General features: G+C 42.9%; 1 protein-coding gene across 2 annotated transcripts in view; it reads left to right on the top strand.

The window, feature by feature from the left end:
* Positions 1-27,252, top strand: part of GPD1L (glycerol-3-phosphate dehydrogenase 1 like) — a 122,009-nt gene that overhangs the window by 75,245 nt on the left and 19,512 nt on the right. For both annotated transcript variants that reach the window (XM_033930107.1, XM_033930108.1), the window contains exons 5-7: positions 6,300-6,412; positions 18,905-19,138; positions 25,708-25,814. In XM_033930107.1, the coding sequence (XP_033785998.1) occupies positions 6,300-6,412; positions 18,905-19,138; positions 25,708-25,814 (454 nt within the window). The remainder of the gene's footprint in view (positions 1-6,299; positions 6,413-18,904; positions 19,139-25,707; positions 25,815-27,252) is intronic.

Genomic DNA, 27,252 nt, shown 5'->3' with positions numbered 1-27,252 from the left:
TCCCCATATGCCTTATCATGAAGACCACACACTATTTTAGTAGCCTTCCTCTGGATCAACTCCATTCTTTTTATATCTTTTTGAACGTGTAACCTACAGAATTGTACACAATATTCTAAATGAGGTATCACCGGAGTCTTATACAGAGGAATCAATACCTCCTTTTCCCTACTGGCCATACCTCTCCCTATGCAACTGAGCATCCTTTTATCTTTCGCCATCACCTTTTCAATCTGTTTGGCCACCTTAAGATCATCACATACAATCATACCCAAGTCCTGCTCTTCCGTCGTGCACTTAAGTTCTTCACCCCCTAAACTGTACCGTTCCCTCAGATTTTTGCATCCCAAATACATGATCTTGCATTTCTTAGCATTAAATTTTAGCTGCCAAATTTCAAACCATTCTTCAAGCTTTGCCAGATCTTTCTTCATGTTATTCACACCCTCCAGCGTATCTACTCTATTGCAGATTTTGGTATCATCCGCAAAGAGGCAAATCTTACCCAACAACCCTTTAGCAATATTGTTTATAAAAATGTTAAAAAGAACAGGCCCAAAAACAGAACCTTGAGGCACACCATGTGTAACATCCCTTTCCTCAGAGTGATCTCCATTGATCACTAACCTCTGTCATCTTCCACTCAACCAGTTCCTGACCCAGCCCGTCACTTTGGGACCCATCCCGAGGGCACTCAGTTTATTTATTAGATGTCTGTGTGGAACACTGTCAAAGGTTTTGCTAAAATCTAAATACACCACATCTAGCGCACATCCTCTATCCAATTCTCTGGTCACCAAATCAAAGAAATTGATCAGATTTGTCTGACAAGACCTACCTCTAGTGAATCCATGTTTTATTTATTTATTTGTTCATTTTTCTATACCGTTAGAACATAAGAACATAAGAACTGCCATCTCCGGATCAGACCCATGGTCCATCAAGTCCGGCGATCCGCACACGCGGAGGCCCAGTCAGGTATACACCTGATGTAGTTTTAGTCACCCATATCCCTCTATGCCTCTCATAAGGAGATGTGCATCTAATTTGCCTTTGAATCCCAGCACAGTGGATTCCTTGATAACCTCCTTTGGGAGAGCATTCCAGGCGTCTACCACTCGCTGCGTAAAACAGAACTTCCTGACATTTGTCCTGGACTTGTCCCCCCTTAGCTTCAAACCATGTCCTCTTGTCCGTGTCGTGTTGGACAATGTAAATAATTTATTTTCCTGCTCTATTTTATCGATGCCTTTCAGCATTTTGAACGTCTCGATCATGTCCCCTCGCAGCCGTCTCTTCTCAAGGGAGAACAGTCCTAGTTTCTTGAGTCGTTCCTCATATTCCAAGTTCTCCATACCTCTTATTAACTTCGTTGCTCGTCTCTGCACCCTCTCTAACAGTTTTATATCCTTCTTTAGGTTGGGAGACCAATGTTGGACACAGTATTCCAAGTGTGGTCTGACCATTGCTCTATAAAGCGGTATTATGACTTTCTCCGATCTACTCGTGATTCCTTTCTTTATCATGCCTAACATTCTGTTTGCTTTCTTTGCCGCTGCCGCGCATTGTGCCGACGGCTTCAGGGTCCTATCTATCAGTACACCCAGGTCCTTTTCTTGTTCGCTCTTACCCAGAGTTGCGCCTGACATTCTATACTCGTATTCCTTATTCTTACTACCTAAATGCATTACTTTGCATTTCTCCACGTTGAACTTCATCTGCCATTGATCTGCCCATTTCTCTAACTGATACAAGTCGCTCTGGAGTTCCTCGCTATCCTCCTGCGATCTGATTGCCCGGCATAGCTTTGTGTCGTCTGCAAACTTAATGATCTCACTGGATATTCCGTCTTCCAGGTCATTGATATAAATATTAAATAGGATCGGCCCAAGCACGGAGCCCTGGGGCACACCACTAGTCACTTTCTCCCAGTCTGAGAACTTTCCATTTATGCCCACTCTCTGCTTTCTGTTTTCCAACCATTTGCCTATCCACCTTTGTATATCTCCCTCTATTCCATGGCTTTGTAGTTTCCTGAGAAGCCTTTCATGTGGAACTTTGTCGAATGCTTTCTGGAAGTCCAAATATATTATGTCCACCGGCATTCCACTATCAATTTGCTTGTTCACGGTCTCGAAAAATTGAAGTAAATTCGTCAAACATGATTTCCCTTTCCTGAACCCATGTTGACTGGGTTTCATCAAGTCGTGTGTATCTAGGTGCCGGACTATGCTATCCTTGATCAGTGCTTCAACCATCTTTCCAGGGACAGACGTAAGACTCACAGGTCTGTAGTTGCCCGGTTCCCCTCTCGATCCTTTTTTGAAAATTGGCGTGACATTCGCTATCTTCCAGTCTTCTGGTATCTGTCCAGTTCTCCCAGGAAAGCTCAGAATGGTTTACATGAATTTATTCAGGTACTCTAGCATTTTTCCTTGTCTGTCCCGGTGGATTCACATTCTATCTAATGTACCTGGGGCAATGGGGGGATTAAGTGACTTGCCCAGGGTCACAGGATTCCAGAAATTTGACCATTCTCTGAATGAAAGAATCTTTTATTTGTTGCAGAATTTAACGGGCAGCCAATGTAGTTGACTCAAAGCTGGTGAGACATGGTCTAAATTCCTTAGTCCCTTAATCGGTTTTGTTGCCAAATTTTTGCAACCTGGTCACATCCTTTTGCATCAGTCCCAAGAAAAGAGAGTTAACGAGCCTCTTCTCCCTCGAACCAGAGGAGATTGAGAGGGGACATGATCGAAACATTCAAGGTACTGAAGGGGATAGACTTAGTAGATAAGGACAGGTTGTTCACCCTCTCCAAGGTAGGGAGAACAAGAGGGCACTCTCTAAAGTTGAAAGGGGATAGATTCCGTACAAATGTAAGGAAGTTCTTCTTCACCCAGAGAGTGGTAGGAACACTCTTCCGGAGGCTGTTATAGGGGAAAACACCCTCCTGGGATTTAAAACAAAGTTAGACAAGTGCGCTGGTAGGGCTAGTCTCAGGGTGCTGGTTTTAGACCAGAGGGCCGCCGCGTGAGCGGACTTCTGGGCATGATGGACCACTGGTCTGACTCAGCAGTAGCAATTCTTATGTTCTTATGTTCTTACAGTATTATTTACATTCTCATAACTAGTGCCGGGTTCTGCTCAGAGTGATATGGCCGTAACTGATGGATAAATTGCACAACCAAAAATGACCTCTGCATCACTCTCAAGATATATCCCTCAACTGCACACCTGAATACAACCAGACCCCTTAAGGGCCAAAGTAAATCCATTCCCCAGGAGGGGATGAGACCCCTTCCCCCCATCATTTGGTCAGATAACCACAGCAACTCAGTCTTTGCAGAATTCAGTTTCAATTATGTAATGCAGAACCAGTGGCATAACATATCCATTTTCTCCCGCAAAACCAGATCCACCTGGTCCAAATCTTGACACTGAGATCAGCACTTGCACATCATTGGCATACACAAAAAAGTGCAGCCCAGCATTGCACATGACTAAACAGTTACAAGATTGATGCCTCTGTATAAGACTCTGGTGTATAGAATATTGTGTACAATTCTGGGGGCTGCACCTTCAAAAAGATATAAAAAGGATGGAGTTGGTCCAGAGAAAGGCTACTAAAATGGTGCATGGTCTCCATCATAAGGCGTATGGGAACAGACTTAAAGATCTGTATACTTTGGAGGTAAGGCAGGAAAGGGGAGATATGATAGAGACGTTTAAATACCTACATGATGTAAATGCAAGAGTCGAGTCTCTTTCATTTGAAAGGAAACTGCAATGAGAGGGCATAAGATGAAGTTAAGAGGTGATAGCTCTAAGGAAATACTTTTTTACAGAAAGAGTGGTGGAGGCGTGGAACAGTCTCCCAGTAGAGGTAGTGGAGACAGAGACTGTGTCTGAATTCAAGAAAGCCTGGGATAGGCACTTGGTGGGATCTCTTAAGGAGAGGAAGAGATAATGTTTACTGTAGATGGGCAGACTGGGTGGGCCATTTGGCCTTTATCTGCCATCATGTTTCTATGTTTCTAAATGAGACTGAACCAATCTCTGAGCCAAACTGTAGAACAGTGTTTCCAAAGTCGATCATGGAGTATCCCTTGCCAGTCAGGTTTCAGGGTATCCATAATGAATATGAATGAAGAGCTTTGCATACAATGAAGGCAGTGTATGGAAATCAATCTCACTCATATTCATTTAGGATTTCCTGAAAACCTGACTGGCAAGAGATACTCCAGGATCAACTTGGGTAGCCAAAACCCATGCAGGACTTATACCCTTAATGGTGAGATCCTAACAAGAACGGTAGCAGAGCGGGACTTAGGGGTGATTGTCGGTGAGGACATGAAGGTTGCCAATCAAGTGGAGAAAGCTTCCTCTAAGGCAAGACAAATCATAGGTTGCATACGCAGGGGTTTCGTCAGCCGTAAGCCGGAGGTCATTATGCCATTGTATAGATCCATGGTGAGGCCCCACCTGGAGTACTGTGTGCAATTCTGGAGGCCGCATTATCGCAAGGACGTGCTGAGGTTGGAGTTGGTCCAGAAATGGCCACTCGGATGGTCTCGGGACTCAAGGATCTCCCGTACGAGGAACGGTTGGAAAAGTTGCAGCTGTACTCGCTCGAGGAGCGCAGAGAGAGGGGAGACATGATCGAGACGTTCAAATATCTCACGGGCCGCGTCAAGACAGAGGAAGATATCTTCTTTTTCAAGGGTCCCACGGCAACAAGAGGGCATCCGTGGAAAATCAGAGGCGGGAAACTGCGAGGTGACACCAGGAAGTTCTTTTTTACTGAAAGGGTAGTTGATCGCTGGAATAGTCTTCCACTTCAGGTGATTGAGGCCAGCTGTGTGCCTGATTTTAAGGCCAAATGGGATCGACACGTGGGATCTATTCACAAGGTAAAGGTAGGGGAGGGTCATTAGGGTGGGCAGACTGGATGGGCCGCGGCCCTTATCTGCCGTCTATTTCTATGTTTCTATGTTTCTATGTAACTTGGGTAACACTACTCTAGAAGACACATTTCCCACTCTTATCACCTGAATACTTTGTCAAATACTATTTTTACCATTGCAATATCCCTACTGTCAACACTCACCTTGGAGACACATTATCTAAAATATGTGGTACTTAGCTTGGAGTTTTTTTCAATTCTATTTCATGGTCAGCCAAACCTGGGAATAAGACCCGATATGTTTCGCTCAAAGAGCTGTATCAAGGGTCACCCTAAATAAAACAAACCGGTTTTAGCGAAGAAAATAAAGATCATCTGTACATACTTCATCTCCCTCCATCAACATTTGAATGTTATTAGTATATAGGTTCGTAAAACTTGACGATAGATCTTATCAAGGCTGCCGTTGTCAAGGTCTATCGTCAAGTTTTACGAACCTGTATAGTAATAACACTCAAATGTTGATGGAGGGAGATGAAGTATGTACAGATGATCTTTATCTTCTTCGCTAAAACCGGTTTGTTTTATTTAGGGTGACCCTTGATACAGCTCTTTGAGCAAAACATGTCGGGTCTTATTCCCAGGTTTGGCTGACCATGAAATAGAATTGAAAAAAACTCCAAGCTAAGTACCGCATATTTTAGATATTTTGAATACACATATTTATTGAAAATTATAAAGTATATAAAATATAAAAAATAAATTAACAATCATTTTGAACAAATTAACGGGGACGGCCAGTGATGAAGCACCACGTAATTCTTCCCGCGGTTGAAAGATTATACAAGCGGTGGAGTGGTGGGGCTGAGGCTTCCTTGAAATATGCATGAATGAAATTATTTATCCAGAGCCTACAAGTTTACAAATTGTGATACAACAGGGCTGGATATAAGAAGCTATTTATCTGTTGCCAATACTTCAGTGGCTTTTAATATATGTCATCCAATAGGATCGCCAATGATGTTTAAGTGCTATGAAATCAATGTAACTCCACCTGGTTATCATCAAGCAGATGATTGCTCTCTAGAAATCCAACAGCTGATGACTCAATATTTCCAGTACCAATGTCCTATAATCCAGTGCATGAAATGCTATACATTTTAAGCTCATCTTCTGGGAAATTGTTTGTCTATTGGAGGACTTGCAAAAATCTGAGAGCTGATACATTGGACTAATGGACAAATTCTGGACATATCTGGCTGGATAAATGTCAGCAAAGTGAGGTGTTTTTCTTACATTTTAAAATGGCAAAGCTAGGGGAATGCGCTATGCTGTGAAACAGCGGACTTATGGAGGAGTGAGGTAAATAATTCATGACTGCTTCTCTCCACAGGTAGTAAGGTCGTAGAGCATGGCCTCCTCTTCAAAGAGCTCCTGCAGACGCCGAATTTCCGGATAACAGTGGTGGATGATGCGGATACAGTGGAACTTTGTGGGGCTCTGAAGGTAACTTGGCATTCCCCCTTTACATAAACCGAAGGCAGAAAGGAGTCACAGCCAGGATTTCTATTAATGATGTTCTGTTGTTGAGTGCATGGCAGAACACCATCAAGCATAAGTGATTTTCACAGATGAATCTCTAGTGAGGTGAGCAACGGTTACGACGGCTGGTCACATGGTCTGAGCGTAAACTCTAAATAGGAAATCTGGTTAAAAATACTAATGTTGCCTAAAAGAAGTCTCTAAAAAAAAAAGCAGCAATTTTCCTTCCCAGGGACAAAGAGAGGCCCTGAGGTTAGGTATGGCATCTATTACTTTTATTTTTCTGACTCTCCTATAACTGCCAAGTTCAAATCTCAGTTAAAGTATATTATTTTTCCCTTGCCTTTCCCACATCAGTTTAAGATTATTATAGTCATCTGTCCATTCATTGTGCTAATGCTTCAGGTGATTTGTTGTCCCCTTCCCTTATGTTTTTCCCTCCCTCCCTCCCTCCCCCCCCTTTTTCCCCTTTTTGTGAATTGTCTGTTTATTGCTTGTCCTGTTGCAATTTAGTTTCTATTTGTCTATTTTGGCCTATATTTATCATTTTAATTATTATGTTAACTGCTTAGATTTCATTATATTTTCGGTATATCAAATAAATTTGACCTGGACCTGAATTGTAATGTGTCATGGCTTTCTGTAACTTTTTCCTTGTCGCATGCTATCTCTTTGCTGATTTTCAGTTTGACTGCTGTATTCATTTTTTTTTAGCTGTTGTAAACCCCTATGCACAAGGAAAGGTGGTGTGATAAATAATTAAACTGAGAAATCTTATTAAGCTATGCCATGCTGATACTTAGCTAGGAAGGCCTTTGAACATGAGACTGGTATAAGCATATACAGCGGTGTCATAAACTGGAGGATAAATCATCTTGTTTGCTGTTGGGAGCTGCACTGGTGGCCAGTGAACATGTGAGTTCAGTTCAAGGTGCTTTGCTCTCTTTAGAACACGGGGCCTCAACTCAGCTCTCGGCTTATGTAAAGGAATATGACATGATCTGGTCAGGAGTTAACTTCCTGTTCTGTCAAAGACTTGAAGCATACAGGTTTCTGAAAAAAAAAGTATTAGGAATTATTAGGAAAGGAATGGAAAACAAAAATGAGAGTGTTACAATGCCTTTGTAACACTCTCATTTGTAACACTGCACTTCAAAAATTATGTGCAATTATGGTTACCACATCTCAAAAAAGATATAGTGGAAATAGAAAAGGTACAGAAAAGGGTGATGAAAATGATAAATATGATGGGATAACATTCCTAAGAGGAAAGGCTGAAGAGTTAGGGCTCTCCAGCTTGGAGAAGTGATGGCAGAGGGGGGAGAAATATGATGGAGGTTTATAAAATAGTAGAGTGGCATGAGTAGAGACAAAATGCTTCCCTTTTTTTTCTGTTAAAGGCAGCCTGTAGCTAAGCAGTCCTATGTATTAGGATTAGTTTTGTCGTGCTTTTCTTCAGAGAAAGGACAATCACTCAGCTGTAAAAGCTGTTCTCCAAGGACAGCAGGACATAAATTGCTTTCCAAAAATACAAGGTCTAGAAATCATGCAATGAAGCTACTACGGTAAGTAGTACATTTTTGTTCAAATCTTGAACAAATGAAAAAGCACATGACATAGCAGAATCTATTAAAACAAAGGTTCAACAAGCACAACAATTTGCATTTTCTCCCTCCCCCCAATAACCCTCCCCTTATCATCAAAGCCCTACTGGATCCCCTGAAAAAATGAAGAAACGATTCTGATTGATGTCATGCAATCAATATAAATCAGACAAGCACTGGAACTCAAACAAAATGTAAGGGTGGACCCAACAGACAAGCTGGTCCCATAGAGAACAGAAAGACAAGAAACTTGTTCATGGCAAATCCACTCCCACCCTCTGTCCTTACCCTTACGCTATTCTTCCCCACCTAAAACATTAAATTTTGGGGATGAGAAATATGCTCCTAAGAAAGCCTAAAAGGCATAGCCCTTCTGAGGGCCTAGACTCTTGTGGCCCCTGGGCGAAATCATCAATTTCTTCCTCAAACAATGGTAGTGCAGCAGCAAAGGGTCACTATAAACAGCTCGTTCCCATCTAATGGCATTCAGAATCAAATTATGCCCTCTTGGCGTCAATGAAGCTAAATAAGTCCCCCAAATGAACATAAATCATTTTCACCTATTTGCATGCCCTGCTGTCTCTCGGGTCTTCCAAGCAACCAGGGTGTGGACCATAGTCCTCCACTTCCAGAAAGATGGAGGGTCAGAAGAAGTCCAGGACTGCAAGATACATTTGCGAGCTAGGAGACACACCTTCTGACATAGCATGCGGCCCCTGCTTAGTCATGCCCCATAAGTTCCTGGGCATATCGAGCACTAATTGTTCTACAGTGCCTGTAATTGTACACCCCAATAGACCTTGCAAGTAGTGTACTACAGAGGTCCATTGAACAGACCAACAATCCACAAAAGAATGGGCAAAGTATTAGGTTCTCTGCCACACTTGAGACAAAGAAGGGAGTCAATGCCTCCAATTTTATGTAGTTATACCTATGTATAATAAGCTCTACAGAGCACTAAAGCATAACACTCCTGTAACTAACTTAGGTATCCCCCTAGCACCTATTTTGTCCCAAGGACCCAATACCTTATGTAGCTCCCTTTCCCAACTCAATTGTATCTGTCGAGGATCTTTATTACATTCAAAATGAGAAAGGGCCCTATGCAATGCCGACCCTGAGATGTTAAAAGCCTTTATCCATGCAAAGAATATATTTCCCTAAGGGTCGGCTAATTTGCTCTTGTGGTACAGATAGAATATAATGTTTGGCTTGACAATAAGCAAAGGTATCCCCACAACAGATACCCAATTGGTCTCAAAGTGCTTCCAAGGACTTTAAATATCCCTCTGTAGTCTTCAAATGTTCCACCAAATAAAGGTCTTTCCATTCCCATTCCAAAAAAGCAGGATTATCCTTACTCTTTGGAAAAGCTGAATTGTCCCGTAAGGTCAATTGGTAAGTGACTCTGGGGTTTCCTCCCAGTTTGTGCACTAAACTCTTCCACACCACACACATGGATTTCAATAAAGCACTTGCACATAGATCCAAAGGGAGGTCACCACTTGGCATATGTAATGAGCTTTGCAAAAAATGTGGGGCATAAAAAGCCAACTCATAAGATAGGGGAGTGTATTGATGTTCCCCTAGCAACCAGTCTTTTAAGTGTCTCAACAAACAAGCCTCATTGTAAATTCCAAAATTGGGGAGACCTAAGCCTCCCTGTCCCCCCCTCCACTAAATAAGTATTACACAGATTTGGCTTATGGCAATTCCAACAAAAATTAGTCAACAAGCAGTCTGAAGAATGGCAATCCTTCTTCAACAACTTTAAAGGAATCGTTTGGGACTGGATGACTTCCTGGAAGCAAAGGGGATAACAGGGTACAGATAGAGGTTTACCTTACAGGACATTGAGCGAATAGGGTATGGATATTTTAGGTTAGGTAGGGAACACTTTCAAGTCATGGACCTGGGGGGCCGCCGCGGGAGCGGACTGCCGGGCACGATGGACCCCTGGTCTGACCCGGCAGAGGCAATGCTTCTGTTCTTATGTTTGCAATACATATAACCATTGCTGGAAGATCACCATTCGGATCAAAGCTATTCTACCCAGAGATGTAGGGGCAAATCTTGCCAAACCTCCAATTGAGTTTTTGTTGTCGTCAAAAGTCTAGTAACATTACTGGAATACAGTGGGGTTGTAGAAATCGAAAGTTAGACACCCAGGTAATGAAAAGAGTCAGACACCCAGCGTAGCGGAAAAGAATCACCCCACTGACCTCTCAACTCCATCGTGGAGGGAAAAGTCTCTGACTCGCTAAGATTTAAGCGAAAACCTGCAAAGTCTGAGTAGTACATTTAAAATAAATCGGCAAAAATATTTCTTCACTCATTGCCAGAGAATGTGGTAAAAGGGGTTAGCATAGTAGGGTTTGAGAAAAGTGATAAGCCATTATTAAGATAGACTTGGAAAAATCCACTGCATGTACAGTACCTGGGATAAGCAGCATAAAATTTGTATTACTCTTTTGGGATCTTGCCAGGTACTTGTGACCTGCATAGGCTACTGTTGAAAATAGGGTACTGGGCTTGATGGACCTTCAGACTGTCCAAGTATGGCAGTGCTTAAGTTCTAGGTGGTTGGCCCAGTTGCCCCTGTGGCCCATTAGATCACATGCAAAATTAAATGGCTTTTAACTTAGTTCACTTGTCCATGGGAAAATTTTGATGTCTTGATGCACTAGAAAAAATGGGATACTCTTGTGGGATCTTTAAGGGAGTAAATTCAGGGGGAGGGGGATACTTGGAATGGGCAGACTTGGTGGGCTATAGCCCTTTTCTGCCGCTTTTTTCTATGTTTCTATGTTTCTAGATCCAAAAGCAGCTAATTGGGAAAATTGAGGGTTATTCCACTTGTTATTAGGACCATCAATTTGAATCATAAGTGAATATTTTTATATCATATTAATTGATTGGGACTTATTGCAGAAAACCATTATCTTTTTTTTTGTCCTAAAAGAATTGAATACCCTTTTTAAATATATTATTGTATGTGATCTTTGGAGACTGCGTTGCTCCTGAAAGTTGGCCCTGAATTGAATCATTGGATACAGAGAGATACTTTGCAGGGTGACCTATAGGATTTGGTAGAAGACAATTCATATAATCTTTGGTTTACATCACCTATTGCAAAGAGATGGCTACTTTCTCTTATTATTTGGGCACAGTTTCAATAAGCATAAAAAGTTGGTGATAATGATTTTTTTTTTTCACATTCTCACAATGGTCTTGTCTTGGAAGATATCTTACAACATGTCTTTTATACATTGACTTGGGAAACTAGATCTACCTGATTTGTTGAGATGTCCTTGTTAAAATGGTTTTCCCAGTTGACAATCTGTGCTTGCAGTTCCTGGGACTAGAGGGTAATCTTTGGGATTAGCAGAGGGCTGCTGACTGCAAGCTGAGTGGGTGTCCTCCAGCTTAGAGAATGACATGGGGAAAAAACACTGCACAACAATTTTTTGGTTAAGTCTTGATTCCTGAAAAGTTTTTGGTGATTATGACAGGTACCAACTTGGTATGCTCAAATATGGTTTTGGTTTTACTGCATCACGTAAGAACTATGAGAAATAGACATTTTTATGTTTACTGACAATAAAATATATAGTCAAGTTTACGTTTCGCACAAGCGACTAAATGAAACAGAATTAAAAGTGTTTTGCTCCCGAGTTTCTTTTATATTCAGTGTCTGGTGCATCACGTTGTAGCATCCAACAATAGTCGGCAAGCATTGACGGATTCCAATTGCCCTGGTATCGTTTCTCCATCGTAGCTATGTCTTGATGAAACCTTTCACCGTGCTCGTCACTCACAGCACCGAGATTTGCGGGGAAGAAGTCCAAGTGTGAATGGAGGAAATGAATCTTGAGTGACATATTGCACTTCATTCTCTTGTATGCTTTGAGAAGTTTGTCTACCAGCTGAATGTAGTTTGGGGCTCTGTAATTGCCCAGAAAATTGTCAACAACGTCTTTCAAGGCTTTCCAGCCAATTTTTTCCGGCCCAACTAACAGATCTTCAAATCGCTTGTCACTCATAACATGTCTGATCTGGGGGCCAACAAAAATACCCTCTTTGATCTTGGCATCAGTTATTCTTGGGAACATCTGTCTTAAATAACGAAAACCTTCCCCTTCCTTGTTCATTGCTTTCACAAAATTCTTCATGAGTCCCAGTTTAATGTGAAGAGGAGGCAAAAATATCTTTGTCGGGTCAACAAGCGATTCATGTGCTACATTTTTCTGTCCTGGAACTAACTTTTTACGGAGTGGCCAGTTCTTTCTAGAATAGTGCGACTCTCTGTCTCGGCTGTCCCATTCGCAGATGAAACAGCAGTACTTTGTATAGCCAAGCTGCAGTCCTAGTAACAGAGCAACGACTTTGAGGTCTCCACAGATATTCCAGTTATACCTGGTATACTGGACATACTTTAGTAACATTTCCATATTCTCATATGTTTCTTTCATATGTGCTGCATAGCCAACAGGTACTGAAGGATAAATGTTGCCATTGTGCAACAGAACAGCTTTCAGGCTTAACATTGACGAATCAATGAAAAGACGCCACTCTTCCGGGTTGTGATCACAACCAAAGACCGAGAACAATCCTTCAATGTCACAACAGAAACAGAGACTGTCGACTTGTGCAAAAAATTTGGTTATATCATGATGCCGGTCTCGAAACACAGAAATTTTCGTACCTGGTGATAGCAAACACCATTCCTGCAGTCTCGAACCTAGCAGCTCAGCTTTTGCTTTTGACAGACCCAAATCTCTGACCAAATCGTTCAATTCGGACTGTGTTATCAGATGTGGATCGCCTGATGAGGATGGTTCAAAATCCGGGTCAATGTCACTGTTAGAACCCTGCACTGCAGTTTCTTCATCTGGTTCGTCTAAGGTCCAATCCTCTGGTGGTTTCGGAACTGGAAGACTGTCATCATGTGGCATGGGTCTCATTGCTGAAGGCAGATTAGGATATTCAATTGACTTCTTGTTTTTGGCAGAGAAACCAGACACATTAGTCAAACAGAAATAACAGTCCGTCACATGGTCTTTCTGTTCTCGCCATATCATCGGAACAGCAAATGGCATCGTCTTTCGAGTACCTCTGAGCCAGGCTCTCAGACTAACAGCACATGTCGCACAGCAAATGTGAGGCGCCCATTGCTTGTCTTGATCACCTATTTTGCAGCCAAAATACAGATGATAGGCTTTCTTTACAAGGGCAGTCATCGAACGTCTCTGAGGCGTAAGTGTATATTCCCCACAGATATAGCAGAATGTGTCGCGGCTGTTACGACACCGACGAGACATATTGCCCGACACCAAAACGTCTATAGCATCAAGCTTACTTACTGTTATATTGCTACAGCTACTATACTACTATACTTTACTATACTGATACTATATACACACACGGACTATCTATATTAACCAAATGAGCAGGATCGGTGTATGGAAGCCACCATTATAGCATGGTGAGACAGCGCAAGCTCGTTCAGACCTGCCCAGACATGCCCAGGATGTCATCTTCCATAAAACAGCTTCCAACCTGGCTAGATTTTATGCATGGACATACCCAGGCGGCACAAACCGTTGTTGATAAGACACTTATGGGAGAAAAAATTGTTTGCATCCAAATATAAGAAAAAATCACGACAAAATTGAAGATTTCTCTGAAATGGTACGTGATGGGTAATTTTTGATGTAATATTCATGATCAGCACCCAAAATTCTATAAGAAACACCCAGCAGTGTTCAGGAAGCAAAAACTTTGTTGTGCAGTGAAATCTGTCCCCGTCACTGCACCGTCCCCGGCCCACCATCCTCTGCACCGCCCCGTCACCGCCGTTCCCTTCACCGCCCCGTCACCGCCACTGCCATCCCATTCACCGCCCCGTCACCGTCCCCATCTAGCACCCATCTTCTTCCCTCCGCTCCCCCATAGTCTGGCATCTGTCTTCTTCGCTTCTAGCGTCTTCTCCCCACTCTGCCTTCCACATTTCCTTTCAGGGTCTGTTCCTCTCTACCCTCTTTCAATGTCTGTTCTATTCCTTTCCACCACCACCCTTCCCTCCCTCTTTTACCATCTGTTCCTTTCTACCACCCTTCTTTCATATCTTCTATCAGTCCCCCCACCATCACTAGCAGTCTCTCTTCTCCCTTACCATGAGCAAATAGAACTTCTGAAAATTGTATTGCTGAGGCATTATTTCTAGTACGCCTTTTTTTCCAGATGGATAATGACATCAATTTTATAATTCTTACTGTCTGCTCTGATTTCATTCACAATTTGGTTTGTGTTTTGTACCTGAGGATTCCATGAGGCATTTAACCTTTTCCTGTCTCTTCTGTGATTTCAAGTTGATTCCTTCAATAATGGAGTCTCAAGGCAGTAGCAGTTTTCTATTTTGGGCTCTTTTGACATTGTTTAAGGGATTTCTTGTACATTTGGTGCTGGTCTTCTTTGATGAGGTCACTTCAGAATCTATTTCCAAGGAAGAGAAACTTTTTCCCTTTCACCCCTCCTTCCTTGTGTGAGCCGGAACATGCGGTCCCCGCAAGCAAGTAATTTTATATCATTTTCATTCTATTCATTCATAGAAATTAAAGTCTAGATAATGCCAGTCACATAACAAAACATGATTTTACAAAAATAATTCCCTGCACAGTCAAGCCTGCAAGGATTACTAGATGTTTTTCAGCAGCTCCCCTCCCTCCCTCCCCCTTACCTTTGTGGCCAAGTCAAAATGATCTACCAACAATAAAATTTTAAAAACACAAAGCACGCTGTACGCAGAGAAAATGTTAATTATCATTTATATTCCGCGGGTTTTCAAAGAGGTCAAGGCAGATGACTTTATGCAATGTCACCTCAGTAACAACTATACAAAAATAGACAAATATTCCCCCTCCCTTTTTACTAAACTGCGATAGCGGTTTTTAGCGCTGAATGCCCCACGCTGCTCTCGACGCTCATAGGCTCCTGCGCTAAAAACCGCTATTGCGTTTTAGTAAAAGGGGGCCATAGTGCAAAATATAGACAGCAGATATAAATTCTCAAAACGGACACATTTTGATCACTAAGTTGAAAATAAAATCATTTTTCCTACCTTTTTGTCTGGTGATTTCATGAGTCTCTGGTCCTTCTTCTGATCCTTCTTCTTTCTTCTCCTGCCCCCCCCTCTTTCTTTCTCTCTCCCCCTGGCTCCCCTCTTTATTTCTTCCTTTCTTTCTCTCTCCCCCTGGCCCCCCTCTTTATTTCTGCCTTTCTTTCTCTCTCCCCCTGGCCTCCCTCTTTATTTCTCTCTCCCCCTGGCCCTCCTCTTTATTTCTGCCTTTCTTTCTCTCTCCCCCTGGCCTCCCTCTTTATTTCTCTCTCCCCCTGGCCCTCCTCTTTCTTTCTGACTTTCTTTCTCTCCCCCTTGACCCCCTCTTTATTTCTGCCTTTCTTTCTCTCTTCCCTTGGCCTCCCTCTTTATTTCTCTCTCCCCTGGCCCTCCTCTTTCTTTCTGCCTTTCTTTCTCTCCCTCTTGACCCCCTCTTTCTTTCTGCCTTTCTTTCTCTCTCCCCCTTACCCCTCTTTATTTCTGCCTTTCTTTCTCTCTCCCCCTGGCCCCCCCTCTTTATTTTTTTCCTTTCTTTCTCTCTCCCCCTAGCCCTCACAAAGCCATCGTGCCAATTTCTCCACTTCCACGATTCTTTCCCTACCCTCACCCCCAAGCCAGCAGCCGATTTCTCCCTGCTCCTTCCCCGATGTCCTGATGTCCTGAACTTCATCGGGCAGCGGCAGCATTCACAATTCACTGCTGTTGCCCGCTTCAGGCCTTCCTCTCTGTCGGGTCCTGTCTTCATGAAAACAGGAAGTAGGCAGGACCCGGCAGAGAACAAGGCCTGAAGCTGGCAACAGCAGCGAATTGTAAACGCTGCTGCTGCCCGAAGAAGGTAATGGAGCACCGAGGCAGACCGCTTCTCCCCCCTCCCAGCCGAACCCCCGCTGACCCTCCTATCTCCCCCCACCCGTGAACCTTTCCGACCCTCCCAGCGAGAGCAGCAAACCTCCTTCGCAGCTTTCTCCTCCCTCTGCCGCGTCACTGATGATGTCATCAGTGATACGGCAGAGGGTGGAGAAAGCCGACGCTACTTGAGGGAGGTTTGATGCTTTCGCTGGGAGGGTCGGAAAGGTTCACTTGGGGGTGGGGAGAGATAGGAGGGTCTGCGGGGGTTCGGCTGGGAGGGGGGAGAAGCGGTCTGCCTCGGTGCTCCAAGGCCTGGCGCCATTACCTTTTTCGCCCCTCCCGCCCCCCCCCCCCCTTGGTACGCTACTGCTCTCCAGCTCTCCTTAGTTTGCCGGTTTTCTTTTTCGGCGACCGGCATGCTTTCAAAGAGCCGCGCACGAGCGGCTGCTCAAAGTTCAATCTTCTGCTCTGCTGCAACTTCCTGTTTCCGGTTGGGTCAGAGCAGAAGATTGAATACTGAGCAGCCGCACGTGCGCGGCTCTTTTGAAAGTGTTCCGGTCGCCGAAAAAGAAAGCCGGCAAACTAAGGTGAGGTGGAGAGAGGAAGCTGGTTAAACGATCGAGCCGATGTGCGGGTGGGCGGGTGGGGGCTGCGGGGACCGCACGATCCTTTATGCCTCACTGCGGTGATATCCTTGTCACTGCGCTCCACGGGGCGGTGATATCCTTGTCCCCGTCCCCGCAGAGGCTGCTAATTTTCATTCCCCGTTTTTGGCGGGTTACCCGCAGCTAAACACAGTAGCCGCGGGTAAACCATCACCGTGTCATTCTCTACTCCAGCTCCATTACTGCCAGTAGGGGATGGTGCTTCAAAATTGTTTATAATTGCTAAAGACAGGCAGGTTCCCTGGAGTCCTGCAGAACTTGTCTATCCCTCACTATTGGAAATGTGATAGTGAAACAGCATTCACCACTGGCAGGACTGTAGTTGAAGGATGCACACTCAGCATAGAAGAAAGAGTGGAGATGGTATATCGGAGCAGGCCTTAATTTATAACACTTTCATGATCTTTTTTCAGATACGTTTGCTGTCATGTTTTGAGTACTTCATCTGCTCTACTTCTTGATTTTTTTTTTTTTAATCTTTATTAAATTTCCAAACTACCATAGTGCAAACAAACAATTTTAATATACATAAGTTTACACAAAATGCACATTAAACTTATAGACATTAATGTACAACTATTTTCCCCCACCCTCCCATCAAATAATCAGAAAAAGTACATACCTACAGGAAACCCTCTATATATTCCCTGAATGAAATTCCAATGCAAAACCCTCCTCCCTCCCACCCACCCTGGATGTGTATGCTTAAGGGTCGATAAAATAAAATCAGTTATCATTCCTTACAGAACTTAGTCAATGGTTCCCAAACATCCATAAATTTTTTATACCGTCCATTGTACGGCCATTGAACGTTCCATTTTAAAAGTATAACAGAGAGATTCCCACCAGAAAGTGTAATTTAATCTATCACAGTTCTTCCAATTTTTCAAAATGAGTTGTATGGCAACCCCTGTCATTATAAAGAGAAGTTTGTTATTTCGGGCACATATTTGGCTTTTAGCCCTCATTAACGTACCAAATAGGATGGTCTCATACGTCAATGCCACTGGATTTTCTAATATAATGTTCACTTGATCCCAAATAGATCTCTAAAATTTAAGTATCAAGGGACAATAGTATAGTAAATGATCCAAAGTCCCAGCTTCAAGATGACAATGCCAGCATCTATTAGTCTTTGAACTATCTAATTTCTGTAAATGAACTGGGGTCCAAAATGTTCTATGTAATAAGAAAAACCATGTTTGTCTCATAGATGCAGACCCCATACATCTCATCCTCCAAGTCCAGATTTGTGGCCATTGAGACGCAGTAATCTGATGCTTTATCTCAATGCTCCAAATGTCACGAAGACCAGACTTTGGTTTCTTATTCAAAAATCCAAATATTAATTTATACCACTGAGCGGCCTGGTGTTCCAGGAAGTCCACCTGAAAACATAAGTCCAGCAAGCTATATTGATTTTTAAGATTTTTCCACTCAGGGAATCCCTCCTGAATGGCCTGCTTTAACTGCATCCATCTATAATTTTGGGATTTAGCAAGACCAAATGTATGCTGCAGTCGTGAAAAGTCAAACAGTTTACCATCTGACATTACATCATCCAAAGTACATATGCCTGCCTTCATCCAGTGCTTCCAAATGACCTTAAACCCGCCAATTTGAATCTTGGAGTTCAGCCAAAGGGACTGACAAGTGAATTTATGTACCGAAATGGGCGTTAAATTATTGACACACTTTAATGTCTTCCATGTGTCCATCAAAATTCTATTGTCCTTATATAACCTTGGAAACTTGATACTCAAAACAAGACAGGAGTTGCCATTCCAACCAAAACCAATCAGGAAGAGTTTCCATGAGCTCGGGGAGGATCCGATATATACCCTGACGCATTATATAGGCTTGATGATACCTATAAAAATTTGGAAAATTTACCCCTCCCTCCACAATTGATTTTTGTAAAGGTATTAAAGCAATTCTTGTAGCTTTCCCCAGCCAAATAAACTTGATAAGAATACTATTTAACTTTTTGTAAAAAGACCCCTAAAAAAACACTGGTAATATCCCCATTTGGTAACAAACCACAGGCAAAATCATCATCTTAACCGTTTAAACTCTTCCCCACCAAGACAGATATAAGGGGTTCCATTGCTCACACATTTCTGTGACCTTCAGCAATAAGGATTTTTCATTTACTTTCATCGTTTCTTCCAATGTACTTCTTGATTTTTACAGCCTGCTTTGTTCTTTCTTTTTGTCTAAGAATATTGTGGCAGTGGGAGCTGGTTTTTGCGATGGTCTGGGCTGTGGCGATAACACCAAAGCTGCCATCATCCGCCTTGGTCTGATGGAGATGATTGCCTTTGCTAAAATCTTTTGCAAGGGGCCAGTGTCCGTTTCCACCTTCTTGGAGAGTTGTGGAGTGGCCGATCTCATCACCACATGTTATGGAGGCCGTAATCGAAAAATAGCTGAAGCCTTCGTAAGATCTGGAAAGGTAATTGTAAGCCCTATCCCCTTACCTCCAACACACGTACTGAGTCTCATTTTCAAAGCACTTAGCCATATAAAGTACCATAGTAACCTACAGCGGCGTGCAGTTAGGGCCTTCATGGGATTCGCCCCACCTTCTAAATGCCCCGAGGGCACTGCTTTGAATTTGATGGGTCGAGCAGGCAACAGGCAGATGCTGCTTAGCCAATCACATTGAGATCAATACTGTCAGGGCCTTCAGGGAGTTCCCCTGACCAAGAGCCCTGCTTTTTTTTTTTTGGGGGGGGGGTACTTTTTGTTTGATGCAGTTTAACTGGTTGAGCAGGCTCCCTACTCAACAAATTAAACTGCATCTAGCAAAAAGTAAACAAAATAAATTTTAAAAAGCAGGGCTGTAGAGCTGGGGGATTCACTGAATCCCCTGAAAGTCCTGATTTGGTATGTTCAGTTTCTCAGTATTTCTGGTATGAAACCTTGAAAAGGAAATTATGTTAAGTCATAAACTGAAGGGGATCACTTGTCTAGTTGTTGTTCTGAAGCAAATCCCATGCAGGAGGAGGTTGGGAGCTGGAGATGTAGAGAAATTTCCTTGGTATGTACAGTAAGCTCTCTTCCAAAACAAGTCATACAGAAGATAATTTTATAAAGGTAGTTTTGCATATATGTTATATATGCATCTAATTAGCCTCGTATGAAATACCAATAGGTATAAATGTACGCACTCTCACATGATGGTGATTTGTTTGCCAGTAGTGGACTAGAGGAGTAGCCTAATGGTTAGTGCAACGGGTGAAATCCTGAGGAACTGGGTTTGATTTCCACTGTAGGTGCTTGTGACTCTTGGCAAGTCACTTAACCTTCCATTGCAGGGGTGCCCGCACTTTTTTGGCTTGTGAGCTGCTTTTAAAATGACCAAGTCAAAATGATCTACCAACAATAAAATTTTAAAAAACACAAAGCACACTGTACACAGAGAAAATGTTAATTATCATTTGTATTTGGGGGTTTTTTTACAGGTCAAGGCAGATGACTTTAAAATATTCAATTGCACCTCAGTAACAACTATACAAAAATAGACAAATATACCCCCTCCCCTTTTACTAAACCTCGATAGCAGATTTAAGCGCAGGGAGCTGCGCTGAATGCCTCTCGCAGCCACAGACGCTCATAGACTCCCTGCCCTAAAAACCACTATCGTGGTTTAGTAAAAGGGGGCCATAGTGCAAAATATAGACAGCAGATATAAATTCTCAAACAGACACATTTTGATCACTAAATTGAAAGTAAAATAATTTTTCCTACCTTTTTGTCTGGTGATTTCATGAATCTCTGGTTGCACTTCCTTCTTCTGACTGTAAATCAAATATTTATTTATTTCTGCCTTTCTTTCTGCCCCCCCCCCCATTTTCTTTCAGTCTCTTTCTTTCTCTCTCCCCCTGCCCCCTCTTTGTTTCTGTCTTTCTTTCTCCCCCTGCCTTTCTTTCTCTCTCCCCCTGCCTGCCTGTCTTTCTTTTTCTCTCCCACTGCCTGCCTGTCTTCCTTTCTCTCTCCCCCTGCTCCCCCCCAAGCCATCATGTCATTTCTCCACTTCCCTGATTCTTTCTCTCTCCTTGTTTCCCCCCCCCCCAGCCACCACACCAATTTCTCCCTGCTTCCCCGAGCCAGGCCTGGTGCGTACAAGCACCGGACCCACAAGCCTTCACCTCCGATGTCAATTCTGACGTTGGATAGAAGTTCCAGGCCAGCCAGGCAGCGATTGGCTGGCCCAGAACGTCCTCTCTGACATCAGAATTGACATCGAAGGTGAAGGCTTGTGGGTCCGGCGCTTGTACGTGCCTGGCTGCAATTGACCATTTGGGCACCCCTGATCCATTGCCTCAGGTGCAAAGATTGTGAGCCCACTAGGGTCAGAGAAAGTACCTGCATATAATAAAAATTTTAACTACTTTGATTTTGTTTTCATTAAGCACTTTATTTATCCAAAAGTGAGGTAACAATATATATATATATATATATATATATATATATATATATAAAAATATATATGTGTGTGTGTGTGTGTACATATATAAATATAACATTCTATATCAGAACAGTGATTCAAATACAGACTACGGTAATCCCACCCTTCCCCTCCCCAACGTTACATAACATAGTAATATAGTTGCATACCAAAATATGTCCATTTAGAACTGAGAGATCTGCTCAGCAAGCTTCTGTGTTCTCAGTCCTGTATAAACATCCCAGATTTTGTGAAAAGTGATAATTGTATCATACTTCCAGGCAGTGAATTTAGACATCAAGCAATAATAGTCTGCCTTTTGGTAAACCAGTTCTAGAGGTGATGCCTCTAGTGTCTTCCAGTATTGAGCCAATAAAGTATTTGCTGCAGTAAACATGTGTTGATAATTTGTGATTCTCTCCAGTTATACCACTCGAGTATAAACTAACCTGAATATAAACTGAGGTAACCTTTTCCCCCCCTGAAAAGGAAGAGAAAAGGTTAACTCGAATATAAACTGGGGGGTAGGGTTAATATTCAAGTGCCTTGCCCTGCCAGGCTCTGCACCCAGCCCCTTGCCATCGCAGTCTTGCTGGGGGAGCCATTGCTCGACATGATCCATCAGAGATGCAAGAAGCATCTCTGAGAAGATTTGGTGCACCTCTTCTGCTCTTAGCCGAGCAGAGCTTACCTTCTAGATAGAATAACAGAGCAAATGGATGTTGCCAGCGGTACTTTGTGCCCTTCTCTCTGAGATGTAGAATATAAGGTTTAAGCTCTGCCCTGTGTCATAGCAGATTTCAACATCATAACTGTCCCATTTGAGGGAGGTAATACTGCATGCTTGTTGCATTATTGCTTCTTTAACCTTGTACTCTGTAAAGCAGGCCAAAATGACTCTAGGGCAGTTCATTCTTGGTTTGTTAAGTGCCCTATGTGCCCACTCCAGTTTAATAGACTCCTGTGTTTCTTTGAAAGCCAAGTTTATTAAAATTTGATATACTGGTGGAAAATTGTCAAAGCGGTGTCCGATACATGTTAAAATAAGTATAAAAAATTGGGGGATATATAATTAAGACATAAAGCAAAACAAGACAAACTGAAACACATAGGAAAGTGGGGTAGAACTACAGTCTTAATAGGAAAGAGAAACAAAGAGAGTCTACACAAAGGGGGGAGCATGCTAGCGATATTTTGTACTACTACTTCACATTGTAGGTAGTCTGCTATTTCTGGTACTCCTAGAATTTGTACAATGGAGCAGCGACTTTGATTTTCTAAATCTTCCACTTTATCTAGTAGGTATTGCTGCACATGGTGTGACTCTGTAGAGGTTGCCTCCAATTGAGCAATGGAATCATGTTGCTCTTCCAAGCGGAGCTCTGTCTCTTCAACTCGATGGCCAAGCTCTGCTATTTCCCCCAGCAGATGTGCCGACAGAGTGGCCAACTTCTCATGAACTAGTTTTAAGTCTGATTTGATTTCATAGAGTATAGTACGAAATTCAGACAGTCTCGTTAGACTCTCAGGGTTTGTAACTTTTTAGCTTCTTGTCAGTTAAGTCAGATGCCTGCCCTTCCATTAGACTGAGCTCTGCCATCTTGTTGTTCGCGTGGTGTTTGGGTTGATAGGCAAACTCCTTCGAAGTTCAACGATATCTCAATCAAATATGCTAACAATGATGTAGTACTGTTAGATTGTGGAGTCAAATAGGCACGCAAATGATGCTTATGATACTGGCTGATTACATTACTGGATATGCAGAGCTGATAACTCAGCCGTCCATCTTGTGTGATGACATGATTCTATCCTAAACTGTTTATATTTTACTACAGAAAAGCAGTACTGTATATCAAGTCCTATTATCCTTACCTTTTCCCATTACCCTTAGTTGTATATACTGTATGGGTGAAGTTTGAAAGAGTGATTATAGATCATAAAATAAGCTAATCTACATACTATACAAGTGTGAATAAAGTATGTGCGAACATTTCCCCAGCTGGAGAGTAGGTAAAATTGTCCACACCTACAGGGTAGGCCTGATTTTTCCACATACGCCGGTATTTTACAGAGACACATAGGCACCTATGTGTCATTATTTTTTAAAAAAAGCTCTCTTGAACTCTTGTAAATTACCCTCTTAATGCCCATAACTCAAATTGGCACATCTAGAGATGTTGATATTCAAACATATATGGCAGAGACAAAAGTATTTGTATAGGGTAAAGCTAGTGACAGCACCAGCTATGATATTTGCATCCATATGTCCTCCTATGTTGTTTTTTAGATCTTTATTGTAATTTGAATGGGTATTGTGGTATAGGTGATATAAAAATTAAATTAATAAATATGTGCTGCATGTTTGTCCGTTTGCTTCCTTCACCAGTATCAATGCTCTCCCGAGGGAAGTGGTGGAGAGGAAAACGGTGATGGAATTCAAAAAGCGTGGGATAAACATAGAAGATCTCTAATTAGAAAACAAAGAATCTAAATTAAAGAGCTAAGGCTGGTACTGGACAGACTTGCACGGTCTGTGTCCCATATGTGGTGATTTGGAGTCAGATGGGCTGGGGAGGGCATCAATGGGAACTCCACTAACTTGGAACATAAAGACATTACTTGCCAGACTTTAGGGTAGATATCCTGAAACAAGATGGTTGGATAGGCTGGAGTGAGCTTGGATGGCAACTTCAGCATTTGTTAACCTAGGACAATACCAGGTGGACTTTACAGTCTATGACCCAGAAATATCAACGATGAGACAAGTTAATTTAATCATGTAATCTGGAAAAAGAAGCCCCCAAGAGTCTCAGGGTCTGTATTATACCAACTTAAAGTGTAAGGTGGGATGGGAGTGCCTTTTTTTTTAGATATTATTAGGCAGCGGTGCTACCTCAAGGTATCTCTCATTGGTTGCAAAGAGAGAGTAAATCATGGCTCCCTGTCCCATGTTTGAGATGTATAGTAGAGAATGACACGGTGGCGGTTTACCCGCGGCCACCGCATTTAAGCCGCGGGTCACCGCCGAAAACGGGGAAGAAAACTAGCAGTCGCTGCGGCGACGGGGACAAGGCCATTCACCGCCCGCGGAAACGGTGAATAGATTTGTCCCCGCAGGCCAATGTCCCCCCTTCTAAGAACCGCTATTTACCCGTGTTTCACCGTGTTCGTGAACGGGTGTTAGATTTCTCCGCCGAGTACACATTTTCCCCAGAGACGCCAAGTCCCGACACATTCGGTTGCCCTCACGCTCCGAGCACCCCCCCCCCCCCCAAGGACCCGGGACTCCCTTTCCCTTTCTTTCTCTCGCTCTTCCTCCCCCCCCCCATAGCACCACATCCCCCCCTCCATCTCAACCCCCACCAGCCCTACCTCCGAACTTGTTTTCGAGATCGCCGGCAGCAAACAGCAATTTATACAGGTACCTGCGACGGCCCCGGAGCTTTCCCTCTGCCGCGCCCGCCCTCCCGGAAACAGGAAGTTCCGTCAGAGGGGGGGGGGAGGGCGGGAGGCGAAGCTGCGTCAGAGGAGGGCGGGACGTCGGTGTGGGACGTCTTCGAGGTTGGGTTTTAGGCGAGGTGTAGGAGTTGTCGGTGACAGCGAAGAGTACGAAGGTAGGATGTGGGGAGTTTGATAACGAGGGAGAGATACCGGGCTGCAAACGGGGGGCAGGGAGAGACATGGTGGACCGAGTAGCATGGAATGAGGGAGGGAGAGATGCTAGACCTAGGGGGAGGGAGGATCTGGATTGAAGAGGGGTGATTAGTATGGAAACGTGTAGAGGCTGGGGATTAAGAGGGTGAGAGAAAGTTAATTTCCGGACTGTCCAGCGCCGTAGTTCATACTAGGCCTTGCTCCTGTTCAAATAAAGAATGTAAACTTGAGAAGCGTCTCCTGTCTATTCAGATGCACCCAAGTTTACGTGCGCATGCATGAATGCATTTGCCCATATATCACTGTATGGTTCCCACACTTATTGTGGCTAAATCTGTACGTGCAAGACTTTTCTATGTCCCGTAGCTTTATTTTACGGTTTGGGGGTTGGTTTGTTTTTGCAATTTAGAATACACAATTATTTGTTTTTGTATAGTTTTTAAGTAATATTAAACAAAGTTTTAAAGTTTTAAAGTTTTACAGAATGTTTCCTTTAAACGTAAATAAAGAAAATTATATAAAATCGTACCCGTTTGAGGCTTTTATGTATGCGACGGTGACGGTGACGGGGCGGTGAATGGGGTTGCAGTGGCGGTGACGGGGCGGTGAATGGGATGGCAGTGGCGGTGACGGGGCGGTGAATGGAATGGCGGTGACGGGGCGGTGCAGAGGATGTTGAGACGGTGACGGGGCGGTGACGGGGACCAATTTTTTCACCGTGTCATTCTCTAATGTATAGCCCACAAAGAAGAAAGATATTTCCTACAAATGGAGAGTGGATATGCATGATTTAATGGGTATAACTATACTATATTTATTTTTCAGTGTAGAAGATGTCTGCAAATAGACCTGTAAATAGACCAAAGCATACAATCCATTCTTTCATGTTCTCTGGTGTTTATTTGTGTGAATTTTAGACTATTGAAGATCTAGAACGGGAGATGCTAAATGGTCAGAAGCTCCAAGGGCCACAGACAGCTGCAGAAGTCAACCGGATTCTCCAACAGAGAGCACTGGTGCATAAGTAAGTCTTGCCTTGCTCACCCTCTCGTTTGCTGAAGACAAGGCTCTGCAATCAGCATTATTAAAAACGTTATTAAAAGTCCACCATTAAAAACTTCCACTGATGCAGCCATGTTTGCTGTAGATTGCTTCGGGGGCTAATAATGATGGGGACAAACTAAAAGGCAAATAAATAAATAGTATTTCAGTGGTTATATATATATTTTTAAACTTTACATATTAAATTACAATCCAAAATTATAATGTAAAAAACTTAAAATCTTAAGAACATGAATACTGAATGTGTAAAATTACTTCCTTGAGGAATTCTGGCTCATTGTTTTATTTACTATCATACAGAACCATGTCTGATCTGTGGCATTTAAGGAATTTTGTGCATGAATAGCTTACTTCAGTAAGATATAGGGGTCCTTTTATCAAGCCGTGATAGCGTAGTTAGCGCGTCGGACATTTCATCACGAGCTAACCCCCGCGGCCACCAAAAAACTAACGCCTGCTCAATGTAGGCGTTTTAACGTGCAGTATTACGCGCGTTAAATCCCTACTGCAGCTTGATAAAAGGACCCCATAGTTCAGGATTTTGGCTTAGCCAACCCCCAAAGATAAAACCTCTTCTTCAGCCATTTTGTAGTAGGTTTATTTGAATGTTTAGCCAGTTTTAGCTCTGCCTCAGCTCAGGGATACCTGGACAGACATCCTCTAGAATTTTCATGGTTTCATCTATGCTTAAGAGCTAAGATAAGGTTCTTACTTTGGAAGGCAGCGTGTGGGTTTTCACCAAATGAAATGTTCCTTATTTTAGCCAAAAAGTTCCATTTTTCACTTTTCTGTTCTAATAAAATTATTCCTGAAGTCTTGTGGATCAACTGATTGGATTTTGATGAAATTAAGGAGGGTAGCAATCTTTTTTTTTTTTTTTTTTTTTTAACAGCAGTTTTTTGCATATTTCCCTATGAACACCATTCTCTCTCTTTTTTTTTTTTTTTTTCTGAAGGAAAATGCATAAAATGCAAAAATCCTTATTTAATATACAGTCGGTCCCAAGATTACAAACATCCGACTTACATCGGACTCATACTTATGAATGTGGTCACTTTCTCCTGTACCCTCCCCTCCTTTCCTTTCATCAGGTGGGTCCCAGCAGCTCCGTTACTCTTCTCCCTGCAGCATTCCCAAAGTGCCAGCGGCTGGCTGGCAGGAGCAGCACTGTAAACAGGACACCTGAGGTCGCCCCCATTGGAGCCTTTCTTCTGCTGCGTCGTCTTCTTATGATGTCACTTCCTTTAGGCAGAAGCGTCAAAGAAAGACCCCAGTGGGGCCGACCTTGGGTGTCCTGCTTACAGTACTGCTCCTGCTGGCCAACAACTATAACTTTGTGAAGACTGCAGGAAAGGAAATAATGGAGATGCCAAACCCGCATGGTGAGAGGGACTGTATCA

Source organism: Geotrypetes seraphini, chromosome 2 (genome assembly GCF_902459505.1).
Source record: "Geotrypetes seraphini chromosome 2, aGeoSer1.1, whole genome shotgun sequence".
NCBI lineage: Eukaryota > Metazoa > Chordata > Amphibia > Gymnophiona > Dermophiidae > Geotrypetes > Geotrypetes seraphini.
This window is presented reverse-complemented; position numbering and strand designations above follow the sequence as displayed.